This window comes from Balearica regulorum, chromosome 7 (assembly GCF_011004875.1).
Source record: "Balearica regulorum gibbericeps isolate bBalReg1 chromosome 7, bBalReg1.pri, whole genome shotgun sequence".
NCBI classification, from domain to species: domain Eukaryota; kingdom Metazoa; phylum Chordata; class Aves; order Gruiformes; family Gruidae; genus Balearica; species Balearica regulorum.
The window spans coordinates 36,498,332-36,520,760 of record NC_046190.1 but is presented as its reverse complement, the minus strand read 5'-3'; the positions used below and the strand labels follow the sequence as shown (position 1 = coordinate 36,520,760).

At 42.8% G+C, this 22,429-nt stretch overlaps 2 protein-coding genes across 7 annotated transcripts in view; one reads left to right on the top strand and one right to left on the bottom strand.

Moving 5' to 3' along the window:
* Positions 1-849: 849 nt before the first annotated feature.
* On the top strand, positions 850-7,214 carry AIFM2 (AIF family member 2). The gene is made up of 8 exons (XM_075758923.1): positions 850-1,209; positions 2,088-2,203; positions 3,629-3,748; positions 4,114-4,206; positions 4,520-4,628; positions 4,823-4,975; positions 5,720-5,920; positions 6,764-7,214. The coding sequence occupies exons 1-8, from the start codon at positions 1,035-1,037 to the stop codon at positions 6,916-6,918; spliced, it is 1,122 nt and encodes a 373-aa protein (XP_075615038.1). The 5' UTR covers positions 850-1,034; the 3' UTR covers positions 6,919-7,214.
* A 402-nt stretch (positions 7,215-7,616) lies between these two features.
* Positions 7,617-22,429, bottom strand: part of MACROH2A2 (macroH2A.2 histone) — a 28,424-nt gene continuing 13,611 nt past the window's right edge. For all 6 annotated transcript variants that reach the window (XM_075758930.1, XM_075758924.1, XM_075758929.1 and 3 more), the window contains 7 exons: positions 20,075-20,181; positions 18,499-18,696; positions 16,826-16,936; positions 14,984-15,083; positions 13,975-14,064; positions 11,799-11,973; positions 7,617-8,334 (listed from right to left, as the gene is read on the bottom strand). In XM_075758930.1, coding sequence (XP_075615045.1) covers positions 8,169-8,334; positions 11,799-11,973; positions 13,975-14,064; positions 14,984-15,083; positions 16,826-16,936; positions 18,499-18,696; positions 20,075-20,181 — 947 coding nt within the window. In that variant the 3' untranslated portion in view covers positions 7,617-8,168. The remainder of the gene's footprint in view (positions 8,335-11,798; positions 11,974-13,974; positions 14,065-14,983; positions 15,084-16,825; positions 16,937-18,498; positions 18,697-20,074; positions 20,182-22,429) is intronic.

Below are 22,429 nucleotides of genomic sequence, written 5' to 3'. Positions count from 1 at the left end.
TCGCACAGCCCTCTCTGGGCTCCTTTTCCCGCTGCCGCTCAGAGCAGATACATCTTTGTTTCTCTCTCCAAGGGAGCCCTTTCTCCCGGTGAAGGGAGCAGGCCATCCTCAGGCTGCATTATTCACCCAGCCTGCAGTCTCGGCCAGTTTGTGGGCTTCCCACCACCGAGGGCTGTGAAACATGAAGTCCCACAGCAAGGGCAGGAACGTGCACCCCTCTGCTGCCAGGCCCCGGCTGCACCCCCAAAAGGGGGCATGGAACCAACATGTGTTTAACCAACATTCATAGCTGACAAAGGACAAACCAAGGTGGGCAGACAAAGCCCAATGTCCATGAACTTTCCAAAACAAAACAAAACAGACTCAATTTTTGGTTTTGTTTGGTTTTTTGTTTTTTTTTTTTAAAGATGAGCTCGTGGCTTTTAATGCTGGGGTTTGGCAGGGCTGACCACACACCCTCAGCATTAGCTGAGCCTCTTGGCTCACACAGCATCCTTACCTGCTGCCAGGCTGCAGCTGCCATCCCCGAGCTGGCTGGCTCAGCCGGGGCAGTTTCCCTGGTCTCTGGGCATTTGCCTATCACCCTTGGTTCACAAGACCCTCACAGACCCCTTTTCACTTGGAGGATGCACGTGGGGCGACTTAAGGAAGGTGAAAAAAAATCTGTACTTGGGCCTCTGGTGCTCACCTGGGCAGACACTTCGCCCTGCTGCCTGCCCTCCCTTGCCGGGAGAGCCAAGGTCTGCAAGCTGAACTCAAACCTTGAGAAACCCAGCTCCTCCCCGCAGCTTTACGGCTGCAACAGCTTATCGGCCGGCAAACCTGACTCCTCCCGCCGCGGGGAGAGGCGGAGAGCGAGTACAAGGCTGCGTGTGGCAGGCTGTAACACAACCCCTGCCGTGGGGGGGGGGATGTCCCTCCCCCGTACGGGGCCAGCCCCCTCCCGCTCTGGGCTCCGGCTGCGCTGGCCGGGGCTCGGCCCGCCCTCCCGGGCGCTGCGCTGAGTCAGGGAGCGGGCGGGGCAGCGCCGCACCATGGGATCCCGCGTGTCCGTGGACGATTCCGTGCGGGTGGTGGTGGTCGGAGGCGGTTTCGGAGGAACGGCGGCCGCCAGCCTGCTCAAGTCCTGGGCCATCCCTTTCCTGTTGGTGGACGTGAGAGATGCTTTCCATCACAACGTCGCTGCCCTCCGTGCCGCCGTGGAGAGTGGTAAGGGCTCAACTGATTTCCACGGCCTTCCCCCTGCACGGGGCCCGGCGGGTCGGCTCTCGTACCCCTGCCAGTGAGTGCAGCAGCTCGGAGGAACTCGGGGAGTAGCAAGGCACAGGGTACTGAAAATGCCTCTTCTGCCCAAGTGATGTTTTTCTGTCTGGAAAACAACTACTTGGCTCTGGGAGGACCCACGGAGTTTAAGCCAATTGCACGTCTGCTGGGAAAACTGAGCAAAAACTACTTGGATGGTCCTTTTTGCGATGGTGACTAAGCTAAAACCAGCAGCAGCTGGAAGGGGTGAATTGAATGTCTTTCTCTATCTGGTACTTGAAATGTCAAGCAGCTCAGCAGTGAGGCCCTGGATGATAAAATCCTGTTGGTGAGCTGCTCAGGCTTGTCTGGGGTCTCACTTGAGACCGGGCTAACCCTATTGCTCCAGTCACTGGGGATTTAGGGGGAAAAAAAATCTCATGCTCAAGGCTGGGAACAAGCATCAAAAGGATGTCAAGAGCTTGTTCTGAGAGGCAGATAACATGACAAAACGCCTCCGACATCCTGCCTGAAATGCCCCTGACCACAGTGGAGCACTTAATGGCAAATCTGTACAGGAGATTCTGCCTGGGGACCAGACACAAAGCAATCTAGCTGAGGGTGTCACCTGGCCTCTGAGCAGCTGATCTTGTCACCAAATCTGAGCCAAAGGTCCTGAAGCTCATTGCTGGGCAGTGATAACGCACAGCAGAGACCCACCCTGTGGTCCAAGGTGCACACAATGCTTTTTTTCTGAGCAAAGATGGCATGAGGGGAAAAGGGAAGAGCGGTTTGTTAGCCTCCACAGAGGGAGATTGCCTCTCTGTTGTCTCCTCTTACCACAGGATTTGCCAAGAAGACTTTCATCTCCTATTCTGTCACCTTTGGGGACAGCTTCCGACAAGGCAAAGTTGTTGGCATAGACCCTGGGAGGCAACAAGTCTTGCTCAGTGACGGTGAGGTGGGTGATGCAATAACTTGCAATGAGTAACTTGGCTGCCTTATGGAATCACCTACTAACGTGGGGAGTCAGCCTTCAGCAGGGCGTGTTGTAAATCTCTCCTTCTTAGGGTGTATTTTCAGCTATGCCTTGGCTGCAAGAACACAGTATTCCAAATCTAGGCTATGTTGGCTTTGACTGGCAATGTGTCCGGTTGGAGAAGTGACTTGGAATTTAGGTTTCAGACTGCTGTCCATGCTTGGAGTCCTCTGGGGGGAAAAACCGAGATGAGCAGGAGCACGGGGCACCTACAGAAAACGTGCCTCTGAGCAGGAAGAGGAGTGTAACTCCCATCTGTCAGAGGAGGGTGTGCAGGGCAGAATCATGCTCTGGGAAAAACAAACTGTCTTTTGCCCTCGAGTTGGACGAGAACTGGGAACGCTGTTCGGTTGCCGCAAACACCCCCATACCTCCTACAGTGCAGCTCAGCTGAGCACACGAACCCTGACCGATCCATACCCCTGGGCTCAGAGTTGACACACACAACAGGATTGCTGTTCTGATGTAACCCTCAGCTTGGCTGAAACGCCTGACCCCAAACAAGCCACAAGCCAAGCCCTCTGGGAAGGCAGTGGTTGCTTTCCTCTAGGTTTCTACCACCTGTGGGCAGATATACAAATGCTTGTGCTTAACACTGACTCTAGGAGGTAGAAAGGAATGAAACCAATGACCTAGTTGTATGGAGGGATGCCCCAGACAGAAGCAGGACCCCAACCATCTCCCTTAAAACCAAGAGGCAACGTAGGGAAAGACTGAAGCATTTAATCATCCTGAAGAGGTTAGTAGCAGAGACCATCTCTCCCTGCACGCACTGAATGGCACCATCCCTTCTAGCCAAGCTAAGTGGCCTAGAGCTGTGCGGTGTGGGTGTGCACTAAATACCACACCCCACCTAGTGCTCAAATGAGCTTTTATTCTCAGAGCTGGATTAGAGCTGAACAATTAAACCTGGAGCTCAAACCCTTATCTAACTGCAGGCAGAAACAAGGGCAGCAGCTCTGATGACTCTTTCCAGCCAGAGCATCTCATCTCTGTTCAGAAGAGACGTTTGTCTCTGGAGCCAGCTGTGATGGTAGCTTCAGTGTTTGCTATAAATACCAGGTTATTTCCTGTAAGCTTATGGTACTTTTTTCAAGAGCTTTTTTCAAAGCTCTCAGCTCATCTGAAGAATGGTACTTCTTTCAGACCCTGAGGAAGGCAGTTACTTCTTGGCACCTGGACAGGTCTCTTCCTAAAGTCACTTTCTGAGAGTGGCAAGTACTTTTCTAGTTATCAGTGGGAGCTGGAGGAGGGGGAGTGAGTGAATAGTACCTAGGAGGCAATGACCATGTTCTAGGCTCCGTTTTTAAGAGGTCTAACGTCCTGTTCCACCTTCTGCCTTCCCAGGAGCTTCACTACTCCCATCTCATTCTTGCAACAGGCAGCGATGGGCCATTCCCTGGGAAGTTCAACAAAGTCATTGACATGGAAAGTGCCATCCAGACCTATGAAGACATGGTTAAGGAGGTGAGGAAACAACTTATTTCTTAGGACGCATTCCTTGCCTTTGTTCAGCTTCCCTATCCCAGACACCACTGTGGCTACCTGGAGCCATCTGTGTCTAAGAACAAGACACCACGATGCCTGCAGGGACAGGCCAGGACAAGGAGCATGGTGCTAGCTTGTCTAGCATTCTGCATGCTCCAGGGGAAACCTAAAATGTTCAACAGAGTTACAGTGTACACAGGAAGAGTGCATTTTTTGTTTCCTCTTAAACTAGGTGGATTATTGCTGTTGTATCTCAGAAAGGCCTGTTCACAGCGTGGCTGAAGGTCTCTGACTTCCTGCACATAACAGTTCTCTTGTAACATGAGCTTCTTCTTTACTTCAAGATTGAGAAATCTGAGCGCATCCTGGTAGTGGGAGGTGGTGCTGCTGGAGTGGAGATGGCTGCAGAGATCAAAACAGAGTATCCAGCCAAAGAGGTAGTAGCATGTTAGTTAATAGTAACTTCATCCTTGTTTCTGCTCTTCTGTGATAGTCCTGCTGGAAATATCCGAGTTCACTGCAAATCAGGAGTTTCCATGCAATGGCAGCCTTCGCCCCCACTGCCTCCTCTTCTGAGAGTGCCCTATAACCTGTCACCAGCAATTACTGGCACTAGATGCCTTTCACTGGCTCACTCTCCTTGGGCATGAAGCAGGGTGGAAGCTAGCTACCTATAGCTGCTCCTGCTCAGCACGCAGCGAGTCCTGTCCCATTCCTGTGTCCCCCTGTTTGCTGTTTTGTCCCCAACAGGTCACCCTCATTCACTCAAAAATTGCACTAGCGGATGTGGAGCTGCTAGATAGTGTCCGTCAGGAGGTGAAAGAGATTCTCCTCAGAAAAGGAGTGCGCCTCCTATTAAGTACGTACTTAACGATGCTTCTGAAGAGCTAGACTCTGAAGCTCTATAAGCTGCTCTTCTTTTAGCCAAAGCGTCTCTTTCTGACTTTGACTAAGCACGGCTCCCTTGAATTCCCATTCCTCTAGAAACTTCTGAGCTAGCTGGAAATGGCAGCCTAATAAAGGTTTGTTACCCACCGCTCTCTGTTGCAACAGGTGAAAGGGTCAGCAATGCAGAAAACCTCACGCTAAACCGGTTCCAGAAGGACACTGTAGTAAGGACAGAAAAGGGCACCGAGGTGGTTGCTGACATGGTGGTCCTGTGCACGGGGATAAAGATTAACTCTTCAGCATATGCGGCTGCATTTGGTAAGTGGAAAAAACCCCACCGGGTGGGGAGAAGCAACACAGTTCTTCAATGTCTTGTACTTAGTACTGTGAGGTTAGGAACCAACCTTCTACTTCTACAACCTGCAGTGGTTATTCCATGATACAGCAAATGCTCTAACATCGCATTAAATACTTAACTTCGGAAACTTACAGACCATAGATCAATAATCTGCTAATACCTCCGAGGAACCTTGGTGTCCTAGTTCAGCATGAGGCAGATGGCACCTAGAAGTTGATGGCAACTCCTGCTGCCAAGGCCAGGATTTCATCCTAGATATAAACTTGCTGAGTTCTGTGCAAGAATAGCTTCAGCACATTCAGTGTTCTTGCTGAACTATCAATGACACGGGGCATTCAGCTGATCAATTACTCAGTAATACACCTTTAGTCTGTCCTCTTACAGCCCAACTTCAGTTTTGGCAGGACAACTATGGAGCAGTGTTACCATTACACAGTCTCGTTCTCAGGCTGTGTATGCTAGCTCTTAATGTTTCTTGATGTTTCTGCTGAAGTATCAAAGGATGATTCATTGCATGAGACAGCAATAATTAACTACAGCAAGGCAAAAAGCACCTCTTCCCTAGTATGTAGAAGAGAGAGCAAAAAACTAACTCCTTGCTTTGTGTCAATGACATGTTTGATAACATCATTGTCATTTTGGGGTCTTGGCCCACAAGCAGCAACACAAAGCTCCTTCTGAACACTTACTGTTTGGCAAAACAGGGGACAAAATGGCAAGTAACGGTGCTTTGAAAGTTAACAAGCACCTCCAGCTGGAAGGCTACGAGAACATCTATGCCATTGGGGACTGTGCAGATCTGAAAGAACCGAAGATGGCCTACCACGCTGGGCTCCACGCCAACGTTGTGGTGACAAATATCATCAACAGCCTGACACATAAGCCTCTTAAAACCTATGAGCCAGGTAAGGTCATCTCCTAGCACCTGGCCTTAGCTGTTGGGCTGCTTTTCTGCAGGGAACAGCTGTTTAACACGTACACATCAGAACTTGCAGGGGACACCGATTAAAGATGAAGGAACTCAAAATTGGGATTGACTATATAAGCTTATAGCTCAGGCTTCATCTTAGCTCTTGCCAAAGACACTGTAGATGTTAATTACCTGTGTCAGTCTACGGATGCAATGTGTCCTTTGTTCACTAATGTCTTCCTGATAAATCTACTGGTCTGCTATTCATCAAACTTGTTTCCTTTTCTTTAAATTGCTTACTGTCCAATTGAATCCTAGGAACAAGGAGATGACTTTTTTCTCCCCCCTTTCTCTCATTAAACTATACAACAAACACAAACTGAACAATCTAGTCTCAAGTCTAGCCAGGTGATGGATCTCATTAATAAGCAACTTATGTAAATACTTACCGTAACTATGTTGAAAGCTCTTCCACATGGATGGAGGACATCTGGACATCAGTTAGGTTTTCAAAGGCTACCCTGTCTCTTTACATTTCTTTCTACTTAAATTTTATTGTCTACTTCTTGGACTCCCTCTTGGCAGGAGAGAATCATTCTACATCATGCACACAGACAGCCCAATCCTTCAGCAATCCCATTAATATAAGAGGTAGAGCAGATGGTAGAGTTGTGAGTAGCTCTCCTTGGGCCTGCTGCTTTCCTTGCCATGGAGCACATGTGGGTATGGGGGGTGTCTGGGAAGGGAGGGGTGGGAGGAAGTGCAACACCTACATGTAGTAGGGTTTGATACTTAGCTTTGAAACTGCTCAGGTTAAACCTCTACATCTTCTTTCCAGGGTCACTAACATTCCTGCTTTCAATGGGCAGGAATGATGGTGTAGGCCAGGTGAACGGTTACTATGTGGGACGTCTCTTGGTAACCATTGCTAAGAGCCAGGACCTGTTTGTCTCCAAGAGCTGGAAGACGATGGGCCAGACAATGCCCTCTTAAGAGGGGAATCAGTAACAAACCAGCAAGGAATACAGCAACTGGAAGAGAGTGAGGGTGAGTTGTTATTGCTTGGACAGACTGATACTGTCTCTGGCAGCACCTCCTAAAGCCACCTGTCAGCATGCTGCCCTGCCTTGCTGTAAAGGGGAAGGAGGTACTTTCCAAATGAAGTGCAGTGAAGTTCTCAAGATAAAAACCAGGGAAGGAATGTTTCTTTTATTTCCCTGTTGAGATAGCTCTGAGCAAGAAAGTTGGTTTACCTTGATTTGTAACAATAAACACTGTGGTTTTCAAAATCTCTGTGGTTTGTTTGTTATGTGGGGTTTTTTTCCTGGCCTTCTCTACTCTTGCTCTTCTAAAAGTACCTGCCTCTTACAGATCTGGAATCTGCTCTGCAGCATGCAGGAAGAACGGCTCACAGCACTGCCTCGGGAAAGCCTGCCTAAAGCCTTGAACAGGCTATGGTAATCCTGGAACTTAATGGAATATAATACAGCTTTGTGTCAACATCTCCACAGCAGCTTTAATCACGTTACTCAGCACACAACTAACCAGCTAACAGTGCTCTAAGTGTGATACAGCAAGCACTTAATTACAGATGCTGCTGCTTTTTTCTTGGGATTTTTGCGTTTTTCTTTTTAAGGTGAGAAATTCCCAGAGCAAAAGTAGGGTTTATAATAATAACCACACTTGACACATCTTTTTCTTTTTTTCTTATAAAACAAACAAAATCACCATGAAATATTCTCAGTAATTACAGAGATTATTGTGAGTTAAAAGCAAAACAGAAGCTCCTCATGCATCACTTCTAAAATCCTTTTCCCCTTTCCATGGGCTGGAGGCAGAAGTTTACCATCCACCCTCAAGGGAGGGGAAAAGGGAGCAGAACATTTTTAAGAGCTTTCTTTAAAGTGTGTGTGTGTGTGCGCGTGAAAAATTCATCACTACAAATCTAAAATGAGGTTACTCTTTAAAAACTTCTAAACTAAAGTAACAAGGGACACTAAAACTCCTGAAAAGAGATGGTAACTCAATTGCTTAAGGTGATATAAATGGCTAGAGGATGCTGATAGCATGAAGAAATCGGACTAAACCCCTCTCATCTCTAGTCACAGCTCTTCATCAAGTCACAACACATCACACTACTACCACTCCCCCTCCTCATCACATTGAAAAAATAAAACCCACCTCTAATGCTTTTAATGCTACTCAAGTTTGTTGAAAAATAAAGTTTCATTTGGCTGCCGTGGCTACTTAGTGTCTAGCTTGGCCATTTCTTGCACATAGATGCCAATACTTTCACTGTCGAAGAGCAGAAAGTAAATGTTCTTCAAGGAGGAAGAGCTGGTGCCGTCAAAATGCGTGGAAATAGCTCTTAGAGTCACCTGGGCTGCCGTCTGTTTTGGGAAGCAGTTTCTATGTGGTAGGGGAAGAAAACAGAACAAGTGAGTGTCAGCCACCTGTGCAAGCATTATGCATGCCTCATGCTGAAAGGAACAGGCCATAGCTGTACCAGCTACCGGCTGCTGTTAAGGTAGTGCCAGTTGCAGTTTGCAATTGTAAATCCCAGAAGCAAACCCCAAGGTTTTGATAGCAATATTCATCTGCTGCTGTATTAAGTTTCCTTGCTGGCATAGTTACTGTTTTTATTTGCTTCAACTTTTCACAACACACAAATTTTTTTAACACTTTCCCTTAGAATTAAACTTTTCCATGCTATACTGGGCAGGCTAAAAAGTTCAAGTTGAAAATTGGAAAAAAAAAAAACCCAACCAAAAAACCATCAACTACTTAGCTGACTTCCTCACCCTGTCATTAAAAATACTTTGCTTCAGACTTCAGTGGAAATAATTGAAATTACGACCCCAAGCCCAATGGAGGCCAAGACACATTCATTCGTTCATTTTGATGGTAGTGTTCTCTAACCTACAATCTGAAAAGTTAAAAGCTACTAGGCTTTACAGTAAGTGGACTTCAACTTTGGGTCACCTGGCCCACATCCTTGAGATTCAAGTTTCTGGGCAGCAGCATTTTTCCCCATCATAACCATTCTCACGCTCCTTTTCAAGTCACAAAACCATTCAGCTGCAACACAGTTCCTTCACCCTCATTTCCACGCTACAAGGGAACGGGCTGAGAGCACATCGCAAAGAGCACAGTTACTATGAAGGTCAGCTGCTTTGCATCTCTATATAAAAATACGACTGCTGTAATACTGGACATAATTTCAAGAACTGTTCCACACTTTGAACTTGATGCTTATCTAATTAAATACTCTGCCTTGCAGTATGCTCATGCTTAGGAAGGTCTCCACGTTGTTCTACTTGTCTAACGCTAAACAGATTCCTTGACCTAGAAAGCATCCCTTCCCGAAGCAGTACATCTGTGCCAGCCACTGACATCTGGAGGGAAGGACACTCTCCTGCATTCCCTGCTGGAGTTGCCCTGCTGTCTGACAATGCTTGCAAGAGTTCTACTGATTTTGTACAACACTGAAGAGTGTCAATGCAGTGCTTGTTACATCAGCACGTAGGAAGCCACGTACCTTGGAGATGAGACTTTACTGGGGCATGCTGAATTGTCTGAAGCTGAGTTAAGACCCAGCTGAGATTTCAGATGGGTCTTTGGACTAACTCTGCTGGCTGCTCTTGAGTTTAATGCCTCCTATTTAGATTCCACTGCATGTTAATGCTCCTGAGGAAGTTAGATTCATGCAAAAAAAAAATTGGCCAGCATAACCTAGCCCATGTCTTTCCTCTGAGGCAGGATTACGTATAACCTTCCTGCTTCTGAAGAAAGTTTGTCTAACCTACACTTAAAGATCTTCAGTGATGGGCTACATCAGAATACACAGATAACCCATCCCAGTGCCTAACAATCCTTACACTTGAAAAATTATGGTGTTTCTTTTAATAGCATCCAGAGCTGCCTTTGCAGGCTTTTTTCTTTTCCCCCCTCTCTGATAGCACTGTCATGTGCATTTGGTTTTATCTCACTAAGTTTAGTACCACTCACTTCTCCTTACTCAACATCATATTAGTGATAGCAGACTACTTATCAAATTTATATTAAAAACCATCCAAAAAAGAGCTGGGAAACTAGTCATGAACAACTGCTGTATCCATATCCACTGTAATCCAAATGATCACTAGCAAACAGATTTTCCTACTTTTAGTCCCTGAACAGCATCTGCAGCAACCCAAGCTCACACGCCTTTCTGGCAGCAAGGACTTTTTGAAAATGTTTTTCAGTTCATTTATACCTGCTTCACAGCACAAATAATTTAATCTAAACTGCATTTCTCTAATGACAAGATCATAGAGGTGAAAAGTGAGATATCCCATCTATTACTACATTGTATCAGTTACTGTAAACAGTCCCTAAGATGGGACAGAGGAAAGATGAAAATTCACAGAACCAATACAGCATCATTCCTGATCTACCCAACAAATGCAGCATTTCTTGGGCACACATGTAGACGAAATAAAACGACAGCTAAACCATTAAGTCTTACTTGAAAAACTCCGCCTTTTTTCAGACAACTTTGAGGTCCTTTGATAAATCAAGTGTAAACTAGCAGCACCTGGTAAGACTTACTCTATTTTCTGTTAGCAGGAGTAATTGTAAGAGCAACAGAGAGTGAAATAGAACTAAGCAGCAGAAGGATCTGCACTAAGACTAATGCTCCAAGACTGGATTATTCTTAGATAACGCTCACAGGAGACATGTGGTCTATAGTGACTATTTCTATTGGCATTAAAAGCTACAGTTAATTTTTAAAAGCTGAACTTTAATAATACTGAGTGGTAAAACAATTTATCGTATTTTACTTTGACTGAACACTATAAACAAATGATCTGTGTATAAAGGAAGAAAAATCATTAAAAATTGCACTGCCTCTCTACTTATTCTTTTGTCCTGCTCCATAAAAATACTATTTTGTCTTGAAAAGTATCTGTATAAAAATGGCATTTTCACCTCCTGTGTATTCAGTGATGCGTGGTGATTTCACCGATCAAAACGCAATTGTACTTCCATTTTATTCACTACCAGGCTAACACAACTGGATGGTACTATGTACTCTTTGGGCATTGCTAACAAAATCAGTAGTGACGTTTCAAATTAAACATAAGCATGCCAACTCCAACACAAAAGAACAACGTCTCCAGTTAGCAGGGCTTGTGCAAGGTTTCTTGTGATCAGAGACCAAGCAGGATTAACAAACTGTCAGTTTAAAAAAAAAAAAGAAAAAAGAAAAAAAGATAAATACTGTGGACATCTTAGTCAAGCATATTTTATTTGCTCATTATTGAGAAAGAAATATGTAGTTTCACAGTTGGTTTCATAGTTCCTTTTTTAAAACAGAACTATATTTGAGAAACATTGATTTTCTTTTGAAAGAAAACATTTCGTGTGACTAGTCTGTTTAATCTATATTCTCGGGATGACTTAAGTGAAGACCCCACATTTATCTAGCTCAGGCTGCATCACCATTACTTGCCTTCAGTATTATGCTGGTATGCTTTTATTAGTACAAATGTGGTTTTAAAAAAATTCACCACAGCAAAATGAAGAGACCTAAAAACTGAGATAGAAGAATGAAAATCACTGCCTAGCAATAGAAAACACAGCAATTCCACTCGGCTCTTGTGTGGGTCAGCTAATTTCTCTATATGAGGGCTTTCTGGTCATTCCATGCAAACACTGCACTTCAAGCTCTTTTAATCTGGAGAAGCATGGTGTCACACAGCACCTCCCACAGCCCTCTCTGGAGGCAGGATCAGCCCCACAGACCAGCGGGTATCTCCCAATCACAACAGCAGCTCCCTGACAGCTAATTATACCTGATACAGAATCCTCCTACGCAGAAAGAGTCATACCTGCCACTGGGAAACGGGGGGAAAGCCACGGACTTCAACTTCTTGTCTTCTGCGGCTGTTAAGCAGTTCTTTATGGTCTCTTCAAGCTGCTCTTCACACTTGTCTGAGCCCCACTGTGGGATGTGACAGTGGATGACAAACTTTGCTGCTAGGCCGCTAGACTGAGTAAGTGCAGCTAACACAAATGAAAATATAACATTTAGGTTTGAATAGAAATCACCCTGCAATGACCTCTCAATCCAACGTACTTTCTTAATTACATTACTTCTCCAAAGAAATACATTAGGAATTAAAATATGCCACAATGGCTCACTTGCAATCATAATCTGACTATCTCATCACCACTTCCGTGATCAACTATTATTTCTTTAGAGACCAAAGAAACCAGGGCTCATTTGGTTAATACACGGTTATTCAATAACACTTCATAGCTTTCTCATGCAGCATGGCCTCTGGATTTGTTTTATGCAAAATATCAAAACCTTGCACTGAACACAGTATCGTTAATCCCCCAACAGACATTTCTGCAGTGCTGTCACAGCCTTATCTGAATGCTTTGCACAAATACCCCTGCATCATCATTACAGCTCCAGAGTGTTAGGGAGTAATATTCAGACCCACTTCACAGCTGGGTAATTTCAGTCAACGACAGGAAAATCAAAGATGTTTGTTGAAAGTCTCCAAGTTATGTCCAATTGGGAATCTCAGACCAATTTTTCAGAAAGCTTAATATGCTCTCCAGGACCTGCAGAGTCCACAGCATGGCATCAGTTTGCAATTGTGATCATTAACACTTCTGAAAATCTGAGTCTCGGGAATCTCAGGTTAAACACCCTGAAATTAGCTGTGCAATTAATGCCCAAGGATGAAAAACTTGGATTTACTCACTTGACCACCATCCCAAAGGAATTCTGTTGCAGGCACAGAGGAATTCTGTCTAATGCTTCACTGTACTACTTAAATTTCAACCAGGAGAGAAGTGTCAGGCCTTTAACTATAGGGAGCAAATTGACTGAAAACAACACAGGTATCCTGTGAGCAGCACTTGAATTCAAGCCCATTAGGCTGGAGCTCAAGTGGTAACAACCATTTATTATCGCTTGCCTCAAAACCAGTAGAAGGGGTAATTTCAAACACAGCAACACACCACAATGCTTGAGAGCATACATTTTCCTATTGCTATTAAACTAAGATTATCTTCTTTCGTTGGACTGCCTTAATAGCATAAAAGGACTCTATTTTCTAGTTTGGTAGTGATGTTGACAGAGAAAAGTAGTTTACTGTGATGTTATGGCATATATTTTTGATTCAATGCAAAAGTGAAGCAAAAGTGAATCTTATTTGAGATTATAAAATTAGGCTATTAATTTAGGAAATTTCCAGAAGTAGACTATTTAAAGCATTTAGTTGCTTCAGCACTGAGATACTAAGCCAAATAGTGCACTAGAAGATATATTGTAACTTCTCTCCATCTACCCTTCAGCCACCTTCAACCCTTATGAACTGGTTTAATTTGTTCACAAAGGAAGGCATAACCTCAAGTTCCAAACTAGTCACTGCTATAGACGCCTTAAACATTTGAAGGGAGCTCTTGTGTAATTCGTGTTTCTATAAGGTCGCTGTAGTGCCTGGGAGAAAAGCAGCAATTGCTCTTCCAAAAGCATGCCAGTTCTAAAGATCGTATCACATCTTTATTTGTCTTCAAAGGAAGGTAATTGTTGGGATTATACTGTTCATTAATTTGCATAAAGTAGAATAATTTATAAACCACTGCTGCTCTTATACCTCAGACTGAGAGCTGTTTCTGATTCTCGCTAAGGAATGTGGTACAAACAGGACAGGAAAGATGGCACGTAGGTGACAGCACGAGTTTTCCTTTTTTAATTAATTGACTCTCACAGACAGAAATTGCCTAAGATAAATTAATCATCCTGCTCTAACTTATGGTGGCACCTAGCAGCCCAAAGACAGAACATGCACAGCATGCACATCCTTCCTTTTTTTTTTTTCCTCTAAGCAGGCTGTCCATTATCAGCAACAGCTTCAAAGAAGAAACAGAAACATTTACATCACACAAAGCAAAGGCACACATACAATCAAGAACAGATCAGCATGTCCAGAGACAAAAATATGTGAAACGAGCCATTTCCAAAAGAGAGCATAGTATCCTTTTTACCTTCGGCAACTTCCAAAGGTCCTTGAGATTTGCGAAGCTCTTTCACCGTTTCTAAAAACTCTTTCCCTCCAGCCTTTTCCAATGCCTTGCCTGCAAGGACACGGAGCAAAAGGCCTTGGCTTCAAAGTATCAGCATGAAAAAACAACTCTACCTTATTTAAAAGAAGAGCATTGTACACATATTATCCTGTTTCCCTCCTAGCAGCAGCTGTTTATGTTTACCACTCTATCTAGCCACATATAAAGTTTACTTTTTTTCATTGGTTTTGAAACTCCCTGTATGTTATTATCAGAAATTAATATAATTAACTCTAACAATGCTATCTTACTCTGACTTATTGCTAAAATAGTGAAGAGTGGGATTTTCAGGACTCAGATTTTCAGCCTCCAAAATCAACTCAACATCCAAACTCTACTACATTCTGAAATAAACACAGCTTGGATGCCAGCAAAGGTCTTGATGACTGACCGTACAAAACAATGATCCAAAAGCCTGCTACTAGGTTCTCTGCCTCTTTATGCAACTGACTGCATCTTCTTTACCTCCTTCTTCCTTCAATTTCCATATTTGTACACCAGCAGTAATAATATTTCCTTATTTCATGTGAGCAGTATAAGGCTTTGTACATGAGTATTTCTAAACTATGTAAAATCCTACAGTGAAAAGCGTAATTAGAAGTGTTATTAATACATAATTTTTAATCACAGAATTTTCAGAGGCAAATGTAAAAATAATCCAATAAAGACCGCAATAATGATTATTTACACCTTTGCTGCTCACATGCTTCAACAAATTATCTGTGTTTTGATTGTCGTAAGTCATCATTAAAAAAAAAAAGATAAATTAGTGATTAGACTGTTATACCCAGTCAGATCCAGCCTGATATTCAGAATTTTACGGCCTGGGGAAGATTCAGATGAAACAGGATGGAATCTCAGATGACACCTAGTAGACCAGCTACTGCTCCAACTCTAGATCTGTTTTTTCCTGCATGTAGCAGAACCTCACCTATTTCCTCCTTGAGGTCTATTTCAGCAGTTGTAGGGTGAACAATGCCTTCTACTTTCATGGAGCCAATATGGCTGATGTCACTCTGTGTCAGAGAAAGCTGTAAAATAATAATGAGGGAGTAGAAAAAAAGCAAAATAGTAATCCAAGTGCAAAATCGTTTTCGCAGCAAAACACTAAAATGAAAAAAGCTGTATTCAGTCTTTCAGAGATCAGTAGTTTTATTGTGTTCAATATGTATGATTCTGATTTTTAGCCTTTAATTAATTTGTACACCACTCAGATTATTTTGTGATATGCCCATAGCTTGGAAGCTTGCTCCAGAGGAAGTTACTGCTAGAAAATTCATGTTCTAGCATCACACTTTGAAAAGAAAAAGCTGACATCGGAAATACTTTTGTTTAAAGAGAAAAATACTGAAATTTAAAAACTTTTCTCCTGTAGAAACACTTGCCCCAGTAAAATACTGTAGGAGCTGAGAAAAAGGACTGAATACTATCCTGATCTATAAAGGCTTCATGACCCGAGTAATTAATTACCTTTTCAGTTCCTGGCATAAATAAAATAAGGAATGTTTTACCCACCCACGCATCTGGATATAGGAACTGGCCAAAACCTGATGTCTTAAGGTGCTCAAAAAAGGCTGCTCCCCAGATTTCACAGCCTCATCACTTTGAGCAACAACAGAGGATAGAAACCCTAAAAAACATTAAAAATACTTTACAATTGCTGAACATGTGCCCAGCACACCTCACTTCTTCCAAGGTATGCTGTAGTATTTAAGTCCTAACCAGAACAATATGCACTGTCCATTTTAGGGAAGAAAGTGAGAAACTGCACAGATTTTGGAGGAACTTAGGACAGGACTGAGCTCTAAAAGAGGAGATCCAAGTTTCATGTACTTAGCCAGATTACTGCTTTTAGCAATCTTGTGGATCTAGTATGTGTCTGGCCCATTCTAGACCACTGCTTTAGCAAAAGATGGAATCAGGCAGACCGAACTCTTAAGTGCTGCTTCATACAACAGGGTACACCATCAGGCTTACAGAAGCAGTTCCAGGAAGAACACTTTTTCCAGATGACCTTACTGTTGGAAATAATAATAATAAAAAAATCTTTACTATATTTCCATAGTTAAATCAGTAGGAAAAATTCCAGTTTCATTCAGAGGGTCCACAAATTAAGGAGGGCAAAAAACTCTCCCTCTTGGTGAGTACAGGGAGGAAAAAATTAAAAAGGACAGACAGCTGGCTGGACACCAAGGATATGCAGGTATTTTGATAGGACAGTTTTGTAATTCTGGCCAGGTGTCACAGTCTGTGCTGAGATGGAAAGTAGGCATGCCCTGCAGCTCTGGCGAGATCCTCAGTTTGAGCAGTGAGAGAGCAGTGCCCCACAGCCCACTTTCAGATGAAGCACCCAGGCTTCTGGCACAAACCAACATGTGGAAGTTCTAGGTGATCCTCGGACCTGGCCCAGAAATACTCTTTTATATATAATAAATAGCCTAGAAGGTTAAACTTGGTTTGGCAGTATGCCAGGCACAATGCAGCCAAATCCAAACAACAAAACTCTAGTACAGCTTAGGCCAAGAAATGAATCAGTATGGCTCTCTACAGAGAAGAGAGGCTGACTAGCATTATTCTTGGAAATCTTTTATCTGCACACATATTTTTTGAGACCCTTTACCCTGCCCATGACTTGAGTGAGTTTTGGGCTTAAATTTGGTACCACTAAGGGAGAATGAAGAGAAGATTTTGTACTCGTGTTAGATCAAAAGCATCCTTCTGTTTACGCTAGGCTCCATTGCTGTGATCCCAATCTGTTATAGCTCTGTATTACCTTTTGTCCTGGCACAAGGCTCTTGGAGGACAAGATAGTGAAGCCATCCCCAGGTCCATCTTCAGATGTTGAATTTGAAGCTCCTTCTTTTTCGTTGTCCTTTTGTTTGTTCTATTTGAGGGGACAAAAAAAGCAAAAACTCTCAAATGAAAAAAAAAAAAATCAACATTTACCGTTAATCAGTAACTGATAGATTTAATCAGTTACTATCAATCTCATCTTCCTGGATCAATATATTACTTATAGCATTTTACTCCCCAAAGATTATGTGACAACACAGGTCTTCACTGTTTATATAATGCTAAAACATCAGAGGTTCATCTGAGGCATTACATACGTTTGTAGTCACATTAAGAGTCAGGGCACCCACACCCATCTGTAGCTTCATGAACAATTAAGGTTGTATTTACAGGTGGGTGGGTGCTAGTATATTTTTGGTGCTAAGAGAGCAGAGCTCATACTAAATTCAACTTAGTAACTTAGTAACCCAGTCAAGTGCTCCAATCTGAAGGAAAAAATAACAATCCTAAGTCTCAGCAAATAAATCATAGATCTGAATCCATACTGACAGGAGCAAGTCATCGCACCTCCATACGAGCAGTCAGAATGACAAAATTAAATAATTAAGAGCTGAAGTTTGAATGCAAAATTCCCTTTGCAGGACACGCTCCTTCCTGGTTCCTACCAGGACTGCAGGAGCATCTCCTCACATCTCTTAATACTTACTCCAAGGTATATCAAGCAGCTAACTCTTCCCAACAAGTCCCAAACTCTGCATGTGCACAATTCAAAGAAAGGTGAGATCAATACACAGAGGCATCCTATTAGGCAAGCAACTCTGTTTTCCTTTTAAAAGTTGTTTCTGCATATTCTCAGCTATGGAAATGTATTAAAGCTAGGGGCCTCCAGAAAGATGTGCTTAACACAAGTTTAAAAAGCTTAGGTCAAAGCTTAATATTGTTTAATTCTACCCAATCAAAAATTTGGTAGTGTTTTAAGATGCACGCTCTGGAATGACAAACCACAAGCACTGAGCTGGGTTACTGCTTTTCCAAATTAAACCAGTTTGGATGGTGATAGAGAATGGGCAACCCTAAGGGAAGGTGTAGCAGTCAAATTCCAATCCATTTATTCTTCTTGCAACTCTTGAAACACAATAACAACAGCACACCTAAGAACACATGAAACAAAGAACTTGTCAAATGACATTTATATACCATGTCAGGACAAGTTCTCTGGACAGTGAAAAATCAACAACCCAGTAACTGTATAAGGCTGAAGGCATGATATCTCTCAAGTAGAACATGTTTTAAAATACAGTTTCCTTTATTCTAAAAACTAGAGTTCACTGCCACACAGTTACTGCAGAGATAAAGAGATTCTACAGAGTTGTCAAGGAAGTATTGTAAAGGGTGACATGGAAATCTGAAAAAGTTTCCCTCAAAGCTTTAAAGATTTTTATTATGAAAATTGATTTAAAAAATACTTTTGTTTCTCAAGTTTAGAGTGAAAAAAAAATCCTGGTGTGTCTATTATCAACTCCTACCTCCCATTTCCAGTTGTTGCAAACGAACAATGCAGAAGCACTCATTCATTCCTCCCAATAATCTTAGCTGGTTTTGATCCACTCCCTCTCCCACACCCCTGGCATCCCGTATCTGCCTCATGCTTACCTTTTTGGGTGTCCGGGCCTTGGTAGACTTTGCCTTCTTCCCACTCTTTTTGTTCACCATAGATTTCCTTCCCTTCTTCTCAGGGGTAGGGGAAAGGATGGTCTCAGATTTGCCTTTGGCACCCCGTTTCTTGGCTAGAAGTTCTGGCTGAATTCTGGGCAGGACACCTCCACTTGCAATAGTCACACCTTTTAGCAACTGCAAGAAGTAGTGTAAAGGAACACATTACAGATTCTCTTAGTCTGTGCTCAAGCTATTTTTGCCGATTACATTACACATATGCAAGTAGAGTCCACACTTCCTAAAGCATTGCACCTTGTCTCTTTTATCATTTTAAAAAAGCCCAGAAAAACCCTCAAAAAACTATTAGAGAGAAAATCCACAATAACAAGAAGCCTGGCAGGTGACGGTGAGGTCAGCCAGCACATCACAGAGAACTCCATTACTGTACTTGTCACTCTTCTCTCTTCCAGTGCTGGTCTTGCTGCATACCTGCCTTTGGTGACTCACAAGCAGTGAATGAGGGTGAGAGAAGACAATAAGCGCCTGCAGACTGTTTTAAACAATGATTGCACTACAGCCCTGTGCAAAGAAGGACTGGTTGCAGATCTCTTTGGCAGGGAAACAGATTCAGTGAAAGCAAGTATGAGCCCTAAGAACCTGCTTTGCAGAGGTGAACAGCAGGAATGGGCTGTGATATTATGTGGAAGACAAAGTCGGGCCAATTCCTAACGGACAACACTAGATCTAGTCCCCAGTTCACAGGCGAGTGACCAGCGCCATGGAGCAGGTAGTGCTAGCATGCTTTTCCCTCTCTCCTGGCCTCTCTTTTGACTTTTCAGTCCTCTTGACTGGAAACAGAGCTAGATGACTTCATGGGCACCACGTTTTCATTATTTAAAGCAGTCAAATTAAGTGCAGGAATCTTTCAAAGTGTGAATGATGTCATGCACCTTCACATGGGGCCAACCAAGAAGAGATCCTCTGATGCTGACTGAACCTTTCTGGCACCCCTGAATGCTGCAATTCACAGCCCATGCCATGATCTCTCTTCTCACTCAACAAGTTTAGCAGAAGTGATCCCACAAATGATCATCAGAGTGGGAGCACTGCAAACCACAGTCTGGGTGCTAACGGGACTTGAGCATATGGACGGGGAGGCAGTCCTGGAGGCAGCAATAGCAGAGCACGAGCCAGATCCCTACCCAAGATGGGCCTCACGGCCCATATAATAGAAAACACACATTTCCACAGATTTTGGGAAAAGGTCTTCCATATGGCACATTTTCTTTAAGTATTGGATGTCCCTGAGGAAAAAATTAAGCATCAAGTTTACCCACTTCGACAGGACTCACAGGCTACAAAAAAAGCAAAATTTATATCCAGAGGATTTAAGATGAGATATCTCAGAACCTTCTTTTTTGTTTGTTTTTGTTCAAGTGGGCACAATCTTGTCTTCTGCTCTAATAATTGTGTTCTCATTCATGTGTCAGACTAAACTGTTTCTAACCTTCCGTGGTAGCAGTTTCAGTCATGCCACAGCATGTAACTCTCACACTGAAATGTAAATGGGTACCTGATTCAGTTCTTCATCATTTGCAACTGCCAGGAGGATGTGTCTGGGAGCAATTCTTCCTTTCTTGTTGTCTCGTGCTGCGTTTCCTGCTAATTCTAGAATTTCAGCTGTAAACACAGAGATAAAAATGAGTAACAAAAATGCAGCTTATGTACACCCTGTACACACATTTTACATTCCTTCTTAATATCCATTTACCTTTCCAGGGGTGTTTCCCAATTTAAATGGCCTTTATTACAGAAAGGCAGAAAGCAAGCCACACTCAATGTATTTGTAAATTTATGTAAAATAATTTGTCTTTCCTAATTCCCTGAAGGATAGCTAGCAGAAAATATGCTAAGCTCAGTTCACATAACTTCTTTTACGAGTCTCAAGTCAGAATTCTCTTTCAAAAAAAAAAACCAACCAAGAAACACTCTATAAAAATGTACATCAGCAGTCCAAAAATTTAGCAGAAACCCTGTAACAATGAAACAGTAAAGCATGCAATGAAACCCCAAACCTAGTACAGACAGTTCTAACAAAACAGCAAGGATTCTCAGGACCAGGTAAGACGAAGACTGAGGTGCATTTAAAGAAATACTTTGAAAGCCAACAAACTAGCCAGGCAATGCTGCAATTCTGCATTAAAAAGCATTGAAAATCCGTGAGAAGCTTCATTTCAGAACAAGATATGAAAGGTTTCACTTAGATGCAAGCAGAGACAACGTAAGAGCTTCAATGCATGAACTATTGGTAGAAAAGTTCCTTCTACATCTCCGGGAACAGAAGGTCACTTCAAAAGTAGTTTCTCTAAATTTGCAGTAACATTTACACTGTGACTAAAGTCACTGAACTTTTTTCTAACTGTTATAGAGGAAACATAGACACATCTTTCTGAGTTTATTTAAACTGTAGCTATCAGTATAATTCATTAACTTACAGAGTTTGGCCACTACTCAGAAGTTATTTCCAATGTACCCTACTCAAACACAAAGAAGGAAGGAGAAGGGAATAGTTTTTCTCCAAATAATCATAAAAAATTCATATTGACACCTTGTTTCATTTTAAAAGTATCCAGCATCCCTGCCTTCTGGTTTTTGGTTTTGTATTTACATGTCAGTAACAGGGGTAAGACAGTTACAGCCCATCAGTGCTCTATTAATGATATCTTACTCCTTTTTATCAACTAAATAAAGAACTGTAACTATTATAACAATAAGAACTTTAATGAAAAATCTAGTGGGAATCTACATAATGCTCTCTGGCTAAAATCCAATGGATTTCAACAAGAGGTTTAGTTCATGGGAAAAATACAAGTTTTTAATTTCACTCAGAATAACAAAAGTACATACTTGTCATCCAGTTTTCACTACTATACAGCATACATACTTAACTGAATGTTGGAGATGTAAAAGCCATTGTTTAGAATTATGTGCATATTCACAGTGATTTGTTTAACAAACAGCCAGTGTCTGTTGAAAGTTTTCACAATTATTCATGCACCACTTTCAAGAAACATGTTCAAGTTACAGAGACAAGCACTTAAATTTTAGGAAATATTAGAACCGTGGTTGTGGTAACTAGGTCACTGCTACAAGGAAAAAGCAGTATGCGATCGAACAATCAGAAATAGCATCACACCACAAATACGCACTGGGCCTACATTAAAAGTCAGGCCAGCAACCTTGGCTCTGGCATTTCCTAACTTTGGAGCGTTTTAAAGAAAGACACTGAAAAGACACCCAGCTATATTCACCCCTGTGGGGGCTGCAGGGCTGGAAGTTTCAGACCCACGTCCCAGACCTCTGCCAGTGGAGCTAACGGAGCAGCAGACAGCAGGAACAGATTGCCATCCATTGTGCAGACCAGCAAAAAGCAAGAAAAGAGACCCAGACTTCTCCAGTGGGTTTTGCAGATGTGTGCTGATAGAGGAAAATTGCATCGGGGAGGAGGAAAAAAAAAAAAAAAAAGCAACACATACTTACCTGTGTGGTAACCGAAGTTCTTTCAGATGTGCCAACAACAGGCACATCCTGCTACCTGTGTGCTCACCCCACTCCCCCAGGTTCTGGGTCCTTTGGCCAGCAGCATCCTGATGGTGCACTCAAATGTCCTCTGCCTAATGTTAAGAGCAAAAAACGCAGAACACTCAAATGCCAGCCATCCACCATGGGACACCGGGAAGAAGGGAATCCAAGGCAGAGATGATGTATGGCAGACTGTAGAATATGCATATAACTTATCAAAGGATGCCAATTACTTGCATAGGTGAATAATTGCCTTACCTCCTTCTAATGATTGTTTATATGCATATTTTTCTAATGCTGGAGGCATGGACTCATAGTTTTAAGAATATAAAATGCACTTGCAAAA